The 11013-nt window shown below is 35.3% G+C and overlaps 3 protein-coding genes across 4 annotated transcripts; all 3 read right to left on the bottom strand.

Annotated features, from left to right (window-relative positions):
* Window positions 1–810: 810 nt before the first annotated feature.
* LOC140888855 (CASP-like protein 4D1) lies at window positions 811–1991 on the bottom strand. Its single transcript, XM_073296560.1, has 3 exons — window positions 1675–1991; window positions 1416–1551; window positions 811–1026 (listed from the first exon to the last, which is right to left on the bottom strand). The coding sequence occupies exons 1-3, from the start codon at window positions 1821–1823 to the stop codon at window positions 811–813; spliced, it is 501 nt and encodes a 166-aa protein (XP_073152661.1). The 5' UTR covers window positions 1824–1991.
* Window positions 1992–2357: 366 nt separating this feature from the next.
* LOC140887242 (uncharacterized) lies at window positions 2358–8597 on the bottom strand. 2 transcript variants are annotated; one of them, XM_073294360.1, is made up of 7 exons: window positions 8364–8597; window positions 7973–8087; window positions 7583–7655; window positions 5190–5529; window positions 3467–4525; window positions 3237–3386; window positions 2358–3146 (listed from the first exon to the last, which is right to left on the bottom strand). In XM_073294360.1, the coding sequence occupies exons 1-7, from the start codon at window positions 8403–8405 to the stop codon at window positions 2712–2714; spliced, it is 2214 nt and encodes a 737-aa protein (XP_073150461.1). In that variant the 5' UTR covers window positions 8406–8597; the 3' UTR covers window positions 2358–2711. The 2 variants fall into 2 exon arrangements, with proteins under 2 accessions (XP_073150461.1, XP_073150463.1); XM_073294362.1 differs by having other exon boundaries at window positions 8379–8597.
* Window positions 8598–9775: 1178 nt separating this feature from the next.
* LOC140888854 (uncharacterized) lies at window positions 9776–10297 on the bottom strand. The gene has a single exon (XM_073296559.1). The coding sequence runs from the start codon at window positions 10295–10297 to the stop codon at window positions 9776–9778; it is 522 nt and encodes a 173-aa protein (XP_073152660.1).
* Between the last annotated feature and the right edge of the window lie 716 nt (window positions 10298–11013).

Here is an 11013-nt window from a genome sequence, read left to right as displayed (position 1 = left end):
TCGTGTCTGTCCTGGGAGAACAGCACCGGGGAGAATCCGCGGTACCCGGCTAGCCCGGAGGCGAATTCGATGATGCTGGTGGGGTGTCCTCGTTGCCTGATGTATGTAATGTTGATGGAGGATGATCCAAAGTGCCCCAAATGCAAGAGTACCGTTCTTCTTGATTTTCTTCATGAGGACAGCAACAGAAAATTGAAGAAATGAAATCCCAATGTCCATTTTCTTGGGTTTTTTTTTCCAGCTGTAATAGCTCTACTTTCACCCCACCTTTTTTCTGTTTTCTTTTTTTGAAATATTTTGTTTATTTTCTTGGTTATTCTCCGTACGTGATTTGCTGCGTTGGGGTGACTAGTAAAGCAGAGGAAAGGGCACTAATTGTAGGTTGTTTATGTAAAACCTTTTGTCTTTGTTTAATAAAATAATAGAAATTTTTATGTTTAGAGTTTGTTTGATTCTTGAAAATAAAGGACACACGCCGTTCACTTGTAATTTAACCGCTCAAGCTCGACTCGAATTTTGAATTCTATCTGTACATGCATAGTAGTGAAGTTGGTCATTTTGTACATTGTTTTCAATTATAAACAAAAAAATTATTACAAGAAAATTTATATATCATTCATATAAATTTGTTTCTTAACTAACGATGGAGTACATTATTCACTAACTAAAATCAGTACATCCATTTATTAATACAACATGATCAACTGATTCATCAAGAACCCTACGTCACACATAAATTTAAACATAGACCGGTCGAAAATATATCGGATAAATTGAATAATGGAAGCTTTTATTTGATGAAAAAATGTATTATTTGAAAAACCCTTTATTGGAAGAAGACCAACGAACCGAAGAAAAGATGCAAAGTAGAGCCATGGAGACGAATCCCGCGAGGAGCATGCCAGTTGAGATTTTGGCCATTTTTAGGAATTTCTTTCCTTCGTCGCTGAGGATGAAAAGTCTACTGATCTCACAAGAGATGCCGAAACCAACGCCAACTCCGGTCGCCAATAGAAATGCTACTAGCTGCAAATCACATATATTGTTTTCTTCATTTAGTTAGACGATTATCGTCGAAATATTGACATTGACATCATGTGTTATGATATTCAAAACATTGATATATTGCGTTAATATCAAATTTTGACGAGAAATCCATGGAGACCAGCTTATAGGATCAGTTTTGAAACTTTTGCTACTATGTAATTACATGCATATATAGCATATGCAAGTTAATTATCATCATGATCATGGTACGTAAGTATATGATTGAAAATTACTTTTCCACCTAAACCCAAACATTTTTCTTTTTATCATACTAATATATCCTATTGTATGAATGATATGGATGAAAAATAATTTATAATTCACTTTTTATTGATTTAGAAAAGTAAAGATGTTGAAGAATAATTGACCTTGTCTCCATAAAAGTCAAACTCTTGGAGGAATCCGTTGCGTATCAGCCTCTTCTCTTTTGCAGCATTATATATTGCAAATGGAATTTGAATAAGTGTATAAACAACTCCTATGCCACCAACTGAAACTACGTACCTAATCAAGAATAACATCAAATAGAACATATTTTAATCATCCCTTTTTCCACAGTACTCGAAAAGAAATCGACCCCAAAACAGGCCAACTTAGAGATAAGCACGCGTTTTTTTCTAGTTATACCTATAACCGATAACGTCGTAGAACTTAGTTTTTGTGCCAAATTCATCTTTGACAGTGTTAAAGGCCATAAGCACGATGGAGGCGACCAATGCCAAAAGAGTGAAGATCCTCAGAAAAAGAACTGTGTTCAGCAGAGCCCGGCTAGCCATTAGTGCTTGCAAGTCAAGAACTGGTGCGTGTGTATGTGTGCGCGTGTTTTTTGTTTGTTTGTGTTTTTTACTCGAGTCTTCAAGTGAGATGTAATCCTATTTATAAACAAATTAATATATGTTGTGACGGAGTTATAGTTCTTGGATATGCCGATGAAATCGAACGCGTTTACGGAGATGCTGCTGCAGCTGGCCATGGACAAGAATATTATTCGGCTAGACAATTTTTTTTAAATTGAAATCTTGCTTCATGAGAAACAATGAAGTTCTTAGATTTTTCTTAATAGTAAAAATGGGGAAAGAAACAAATAGCAGATGACACAAAACTGAAAGAGGACAATATCACATCCAAATTAGTTGGTCAATAAATAAATACAAAGACAACAAAGAAATAATCTAAGACAAACATAGTTATTGTAGTAGAATATTATATTAGCTTGTTATTTAGAATCTTAGATTGGAAGAGGTGAATTGTTGATCAAAATGAATTTTGCATTGGCCGAATTTTTATCTGAAATTCTGAATCAATTCAAATGAATAGAAAACTTGGGGAAAATGGAATTATCACTGAACAATATGTAAACACAGAGTTTCTTCCAAAGGTATACATTTTCACTGAACTAACTAGAGGGAGGGGCCATTTGCCCATTTCTTCACCAAATTTACTAATTTGTGACATCTCTGGTTTTTCGAATTGTACGTATTTCAAGCTTAAATATAAATTTTTTTACATCGATAAATATAGGAAAATAGCCCCGCAAGATTTAAGAATTCAATCTAAAACTACACCAAAATCTTGTACTCTCTCCCGGACAAAAATTGCAATGAAGGCAATATCCGCCATCATTTGGACTCTGTTTCTCTGAAAGTGTCGTGCTGCAGTTTTGATCAGCATTCAATTCGAACGGCCCCGCTCTCCGATGAAATGAACTTGGGCTTACGGTTCACTTTAACCAAGCACTGGATAACGTCTCCCACCTGGAAATCGAACCAGTCTTGGATTACTAGTCCGCATTCATTCCCCTTGCCTACTGCCTCCACGTCCTGCTGCTCCCTTTTAAGAGACGCGCAGGAGCCTTCAAACATGATTTCTCCGCTTCTAAGAAGTCTCAGCATAGAAGATTTCGTGAGACGACCATCTACAACACGACAGCCAGCAATTTTCACATCCTCTCCCTTGGCTTTGCTTCTTCCCTTAAGTTCAAAAATGTTTAGAACCTGAGCTTCTCCAGCAACCTTGGTCTCAAGTGTTCCAGGAGCCTTTTCTACGATCAGATTTCCAATGTCCTCCAGTAGATGATAGATGATACGATGTAATTTTATCTATAAGTTACATTTAGAGTTATACTTCCCCAAATTGCATCACCAAATACTCAAATCCAAAGAAATACAAGTAAAGGCTCGATCTTTTACCTTAATTTTGGCTTGAGTTGCTGAAAGACTGATTGAAGCTGGGGGATCCCTGACATTGAATCCAACGATACACGCACCACAGGCCTGCGCCATATCAACATCAGACTGTGAAATAGGTCCAACCCCCACATGAACGATCTTCACATATACCTGGGATGATCAAAAGCTAAAGCGTGAGGAAGATATTTCCCAAAGAGGAGAAAATTTAAAATAATAAGAACTAGCTGGACCTGTGGACTGTCCAAATTTTTCAATGAATCTGCAACTGCCTGGACAGTGCCTTGCACATCCCCTTTTACAATTATTGGCACTTCAACCCTCTGAGATTTATTCTCTTCTTCCTCATTGTCCTCCACTTCCGCTTCCAAAATCTTCTGCCTCTCCTCTTCCAGTTTCAAGAGTCTATCCTTCTCAAATTTCTTTCCTCTTCCTTCACTAAGCATCCTAGCTCTTTCTTCAGACTCAACCACAACAATGTCATCCCCGGCCATTGGAAGCCCCTTTAACCCTTCAATCTCGACTGGCATGGCTGGTGTAGCCTGTGGAATCACTGTTCTTGCCATATCCTTAATAGACCTAATTCTTCCCCACTCGCAACCTACAACAACATGCTGCCCACAAACTAAGGTCCCTGCCTTTACTATTGCAGTAGCCAGTGGACCACGACCCTTGTCAAGCCTTGCCTCAACTACATAAGCTTGGGCAGGACCATCAATTCGTGCTTTTAGATCCATTAATTCGGCCTGGAGAAGCAACGCTTCCTCCAACTTATCCAGCCCAATTTTGTTTGTAGCGGAAACCTCAACAACTTGGACATCTCCTCCCATCTCCTCCAGTAGCAAACCTTCGGAAGCAAGCTGGACTTTTACTCTTTCTGGAGCTGCATCTGGTTTGTCACACTTGTTAATTGCGACAACAATTGGTACATTAGCTGCTTTTGCATGAGACATTGCTTCAAGAGTCTGAGGCATCACACCATCATCAGCAGCCACGACAAGCACGACTACATCTGTAACTGCTGCACCTCTGGCTCTCATCGCACTGAAGGCGGCATGTCCTGGAGTGTCAAGAAAAGTGATTGATGCACCAGATTGCATGCCAACAACAAATGCACCAAGATGCTGAGTTATGCCGCCAGCTTCTTTAGCAGCCAAGGAAGTTTGTCGAAGAGCGTCCAATAAAGATGTTTTGCCATGGTCAACATGACCCATCACCGTGACAACTGGAGGGCGTGGTAAAATTTGAGCATCTTCATCCGAGTGCAGCCTACGAACATTGACCCCAACTTCCTAAGATTATATGAAGAACCCTGATTAAATTATAGCGAATAGAGCAAAACAAACCAACAAAAATAAACAAGCAAACAATTATATTTGATTTAAATTTTTACATTCCCACCTTTGACATTTCTTATGAAGTATTTTCTATATTTTTTCCACACCAATGCAAGGTTTAAGTACTGCAAAAAAGTAACGTTCAAAAGATAAATGGTAGCAAAACAGCCCAACCCTTAGAACATATTGCACCCTGGTTGAACAATGCATCACTGAAGAAAATATAATTTTGGTTTACTTTCATTTGATTTAGATAACACATTGATTGAACAATAAAAGTCACCAGTGGTTGAACATACCATGTATTACTGTAAAAAGAAAATCTGGTTTGACTTTCAGTTAATTTAAACAACACATTTAACTATAAAAGTAAACCTCTTAGTTGCTGAAATATTCAGAGTCTAAACATAAGTGACTGACATAATAATTAACTAAAACTAAAACCATTTCACTTGTGATAGGTATGTTGACACAAATTTCATCACAGTGATTCTTTACAAAACATGGCATTTTGGTCGCAACTTTGTGAAACCAGTTTGTGTCAAAATATTTCTTATTTACCAAAATAAGAATAATAAAAAAAATCAGATTTTTAATCAAACTTCATATAATGGAATACCATGGCAACAAGCTCTGCTATGTCGATGCTGAGAGCACCAAATTCTGAATCAACTCTCTCTCCGACATTTATGATAATGTTCTGAATGGTAGATATAGACTCTCCACATCGCTTGGCAAGCTCAACTATGGTCATGCCTTCGAATATTTCAATTGTTTTATCTGGCAAGGACTTCACAGATCTTTTTAGTTTAGGAGGGACATAAGGTGTCTCAACAGGCGGTTTATCCTCCTTTTTTCTCTTTGAAAACTTCCCTTTCTGCCCTCTCCTAGAAGTCTTTAAACCTACAGAGTCCTCCTCCATTCTCCTAGCCAGAAGTTCTGAACTGGCATGGAAAGACCTACACGAATTTATGTCACCATACTATGGACAATTGAAGCAATAGACACATAATCATAGATAGCGCCGAGTTACCTCAAACAAACAGAACACCAGAACATGTAAGTCATAGAGCAATGACAAATATATGAACTTCTATAAAATCAACATGGATATGTTAGAAACAATAAACACATTGCTCCATCTTATTTCTCATGTTTATCTGAGGGCTGAAAGTCCTTGCATGTGACTCCAACTTCAATCAGAAGAAAAGAGAAAAAAGGGATACCAGCTATTAGAAATATATGGATGTACAGGGGAGTAGGACTAGCAAGGGCTTGGATAGGCTTGGTGCTTGGGCCTTGAGCCCAGCCAAACACCCACACTTTTTTTCATGTGTGTGTGTGTATGTATAATGGAGTGTGCACTGTTATTTTAGTTTATTTTTTTGAAAAAATATCTTAATCTCCATCATCTCATATATACAACTAAATTGTCTTAGCTTGGAAATTTATACGAAGTTTGATCTGATCGACAACAATATCAATTTCTTTTGAGTTTAAAGTAAGTCACAGTTTTTAGGAGCTACTATTGAAAATAAAATAATTAAGTGAATTAACCTGTTACATTTAGTAATAAAAGAAATAATTTGTCTCAGAATGAAGACGAAATTAATATTGCGACTATGAAAATTTGTTAGATTCAATCTTAAAGATATTATTTTCATTATTTACTTTTTTTTCAAAACCCATTTTTTTCACAAATACAAAAAAAAAAACTGATACAAATTTGTCTCATTTATTATGTCATATAATTTTTTTCAGGATTCAATTAATAGATATTTTAGACCATATATCAACAAAAAATGAATAATTTTTTTTTATAGGTGAACTAAAGTGTCAAAAAAACTTAAACTGATTACTCCACAAGAAAAATAGTGAAGCAATTATTAATAAAAAAAAAAGATTTATCCCTCCAAATGAGCAGTTTATTTTGTTATATAGAACATCAGAAAACACATTAGAGAATGCCAAAACTTTTAATGTTCAGTCCCCATATTTAAAATCCCTGGCTATGCCCCTTCGGACGTCCTCCAGCTAGTTTTGAAATAAATTAACTACCCTCGGACATTTTTTTTATCTTACACTCAGTTCCTACATCTGATGTGCATTTTGATATCAAAGCAAATTCTTAGTTTGAATTTGGATGAGAAACAGGTTAAGTGGAGAATTTTGACTTGCTCAATAAAATTCAATGTTTCAATTGTTTCACTAGCATAAAATATGAATTGACAAAAAACAAATATTTGACACAATAAAGATAACATAAAGAGTACACAATCCTACTCTAACTATGTTTGCAACAAGCCATGGCATTTGAATATTACAAATTAACATGAAATATTTACAAAACATACAGTTTGTCATGGCCATCAGTAAGTAAAACATATCAGTCATTAGAAGAGAAACTGGTAATATAAAAATAAATACCCCCTACAGACCACACCCTTAAAAAGAAAAAAGACAAAGTGTTATGGCCTGGTTTTTCAGAAAATCGTACACAAAAGTTATATAACTTATATTACAGCTGCTCAATGCTCTAGCAATTAATTCCTTCACAAACAATTTGGAATTTTAGACGAAAACTAAGGATTGGTCTTTGCTTTCACTTCCCACTATAAATTACTGACTGTAGATAACTAATCTAATCAAATCTCTACCATTAAATAAATAAGTATACTAAGAGCATCTTTGGTTATAAATAAAGAAACTTAACTCGAGCTGCTATTAAGGAAGTTAGAAAAGGCTGATCATTCTTGACCATGTTATTGTCATGTTACCTCCATATCATTAAACTGATCCAAACATATTAACATTATGCCCTCAGTTACCTAGACCCAAATGCTGAAACTTTAGTACACCATTCTGCACTTTGCTGATGACAAAAATTTCCAGAGACAGGGGGAACCAAAATAGAATTGAAAACAAATTCTCTTATCGAAAATCCATCTTCTACTGACAACAATTTAACAGAGATGACTGTGACTAAACAAACTTCATAGAAAACTGAATTACCTAACTGAGCACTTGTTGGCAAAAAGAGGGAGATCATCACCTTCACCACAAAATGAAAGAGGGAAATGACGCCCTGAAACACAGACCAAAAAAATGTGATCAAACCAAAATTTGACTTCGAGCAATACTTCATCATAACAAATTTGATCTAATTCTCAATAATCACAATCCGTGTCTTCACATCAACAAATCTTAACTGCATAAGAAACGGCTATAAAAATCAGGATTACACCATACGGTCCATAAGCCTCTGATAATACTCAAACCAGCACTGTAGGCTAACAAGATATCAGCACACTAAGCATTCACTCAACTAACAGAGGAGGATCAAACACTCCTCAAGAAATAAACCATAAGCAACACCGAAATACTTAGCTAGCAACTTTTTACCTAGCAAGTGTATGACTGAAGCAGATAGAGCTTTGGCAGAATCATCAAACCTACATTTCGAAGCCGGTGCAGTTGAATATCTAGACGTTACATTGGTAAGACTATAACAAGCACCCTGCACGAAAATTCAAGTAAAGTTTCAATTTTTTACAGCATTTGTTCAAGCACCAATCATAGAGATTCAACTAAAAATAAAATAGATGAAGAGCTCGGATCTTTTGATACAATAAAAAACTGGGTATCAGTTAAAAGAAGCATAAATGCCGACCACATTCGTTGAGAGTAGTGAAATTGACCGGTGCAATCAAAACATCATTTATTTCTACTTTAAAGCCGCCAATGAATTCAACTCGAGAAAAAAAAATTGGAGAAAGAATGAGTGGAAATATACAACGAAGGAACACACCTTTCTTCCAAGTGCCCTCCAAGCCATTCAGGATTATACGAATCTTCAGAACTTCAGCTCCAACAAATCACAGGGGAGTACATATTTCATCATCTAGGCTGAAGATAATTTGATATGCAGGAAGCCAAGCCGGAAGAGATGCATACATCGGAATAGCGCTGGAACGACGGCTCGCGGAAGAAGAACGACGGAAGGTTGCGAAAAGCTTCGACTCCTAAAAATCTTACTTTCGATTCCCAATTATTTTATTTTTATTTTAAAATACAAAAATTACTATAAATTTGGTTTTGGGTTGGATAATGGGCCAGATATAATTGGTATGCAACCTGGACCCGATCCATTTGGTATCGATATGATCACATATGCAACCTGGACCCGATCCATTTGGTATCGATATGATCACATGAGTAATTTAAAGAAAAAACGAATAAGCCCAAAAAAAATAAATAAACTTTCGAATATTTGGACTATGATATTGATTATTGAATTGGTCTGGGCTGGGCATTAAGCCATTAATGCCCCCAATTTGTCATTTTTCTGGTTGCAAAAATCCTTCAATTTTTTTTTTTTTAATCCATCCTTCACTTACTTCAACTACCTACAGGCCAAAATCCAAATAGCCCACAAAATATCCAAATTTTTAATCCTTATTACACTTCACGCCTTAAACCTCATGTATTTAAAATATATAAAATTTCAATTTTACCTATTCAAAACATATTTTCATTTATTTATTAATAATCGACAAGATTTAATAAATGAATAAATGCAATCTGCTTAATTGGAAGAAATTGCCTCCACGACTGTGGATTTTATTTATAATTGATTTTTTTATGTGTTTCCACTTACTTCCAGTCACCCTGACTTTGGATAGCTAGCCCTCTTTCTGATCATTTTAGCATTTTTTTTTAAATATATATATATATATTTTTATATAATAACAAATAGCTTAGTACGTATTATCCTCGTGTTACCATCTCATTGACCCGTTGCTAGACCATCAAAAAAATTATTATTCATCACACAAGATTAATATTAATTAACCTTCAAAAGAAAAAATCATTAAACAAATTAAAAAAAGCATTTCATTTTCAAGCCACTCCCTTGTTTATTATTCTTGGCCTCTTACTCTTTTTAATAGCAAGTATATATTATATATATTGCCGACACCAAATTTAAGAAAATTAAAATGAAGTGCGAATTTTGTTTTGTAAATTCGAAATGAACCTACGTAACCTAATCAATGATGAACTGAGACAGCCAACCACTTGTGCATTAAAAATTTTCAGAGTTAGCAGCATGTTCACATCTCCATATTTGAAATATATATATATATAACTTGTAATCAAATATTTTATGATTAATAATAATAATAATTACAGTTTTAAGCAATTTAATTAATTATCTTCAACTGGATCAATCTCCGTGCCGCTGCAGCCATTGCATATCTCCATGAAAGCTCGAAGGATGGTTTCATGGTGCTGAGGTGAATTCAGCTGCAGGAAGCAATCGAGAAGCTGCTGGAGATCCCTTCTCGAATATATCTCCTTCTCGAAGATCATCTGAAGCATGGATTGCCGGAAGTCTTGATAAGGGTCGTCGGAATCTTTAACTACGGCGAAACAGTCGTGGATTTTGCGGCCTTTGGGGTGGTTTTTATCGGTGGCCGTCAGCGGCGGGGAGTTGTCGATGTTGGGAGAAACTGTGGTGGAGCTGCACTCGTCGCCGCCGCCGTGTATCTCCCAGCAGGAGCTGTTTGAAGAGGAGGGGCAGCGGCTCATGATCTTTTGATCGGAGGAGTTGGATTTTGACTTGGGTTTTGGCTCGATGATATCTGTTGCACTTGGTCCACATCCGCAGTGATCTCCATGTGGGGTGAAAATGTTTTTGAGCTGTTTCCATTTCTTGCCGGAAGACATGTTATTTGTTTCCAATACAGGCGGCGGAGGTGGCTGTGGGAAGAGTGATTGTATCTTGGGATTTTATAGTTTGATAGTTATCTTGCGATTCTTGGAGATTGTTGGATACAATCTTGAAAATATTTTGCAAAAGTACTGCTTTGGTGTGTAAATAGGGGAAATGGACACTTAAAGCTAATGTTATTGTATCTTGGAAAGTTATATATTATATAGACGATTACAAGTCTTAGATAAGGGTTATATTTGAATTATTCTTTTTTTTTAATTAATTCTTTATTCATACGTACGTACTCCTATTCAAAGTCAAATTAGATGAAAACGTTTCTAAAATTAATGCTTTTGTTAAATATAAAAAAATTTAATGTTTTAATTTGTTTATGAAATTATGCCACATGTATATGCTCTATAAAAGGTAGAAGTTGTTTATTGTTTTGTTTGATTTGGATATTCTTTTAATATATATTCGAAGATTTGGGGGATTAACTCTCCCAAAAATCTTTTTTTAAAACAACTATAAAATAGTGGATATAATTTGTATTGAGGAAATATCGGAGTACGAGATTAATGTATTATCAGTATATTTTTACTACATTAATATTTATGTATATATATAATGTAGAGATTATATTAAAATTAAAATACATAAAAATATGTTTTTTAATAAAAATTTTTGTTGTTTTATAATAATTTTTGGATGATAAATAATGTTATGATAA

The sequence above is a fragment of the Henckelia pumila genome, chromosome 3, assembly GCF_033568475.1.
Source record: "Henckelia pumila isolate YLH828 chromosome 3, ASM3356847v2, whole genome shotgun sequence".
Taxonomy (NCBI): domain Eukaryota; kingdom Viridiplantae; phylum Streptophyta; class Magnoliopsida; order Lamiales; family Gesneriaceae; genus Henckelia; species Henckelia pumila.
Note: the sequence above shows the minus strand (reverse complement) of the source record. Positions and strands in the feature narration are given on the sequence as shown.

Coding starts and splice junctions, on each gene's coding strand:
- LOC140888855 (XM_073296560.1), bottom strand. CDS start 1,823: ATGGCTAGCCGGGCTCTGCTGAACACAGTTCTTTTTCTGAGGATCTTC. Junction 1,552..1,674: donor TACGACGTTATCGGTTATAG/GTATAACTAGAA, acceptor ATTCTTGATTAG/GTACGTAGTTTCAGTTGGTG. Junction 1,027..1,415: donor TTGACTTTTATGGAGACAAG/GTCAATTATTCT, acceptor TGTGATTTGCAG/CTAGTAGCATTTCTATTGGC.
- LOC140887242 (XM_073294360.1), bottom strand. CDS start 8,405: ATGGCTTGGAGGGCACTTGGAAGAAAGGTGTGTTCCTTCGTT. Junction 5,530..7,582: donor GCCAACAAGTGCTCAGTTAG/GTAATTCAGTTT, acceptor AAATTCGTGTAG/GTCTTTCCATGCCAGTTCAG. Junction 3,147..3,236: donor CAACTCAAGCCAAAATTAAG/GTAAAAGATCGA, acceptor TGTAACTTATAG/ATAAAATTACATCGTATCAT.
- LOC140888854 (XM_073296559.1), bottom strand. CDS start 10,297: ATGTCTTCCGGCAAGAAATGGAAACAGCTCAAAAACATTTTCACCCCA.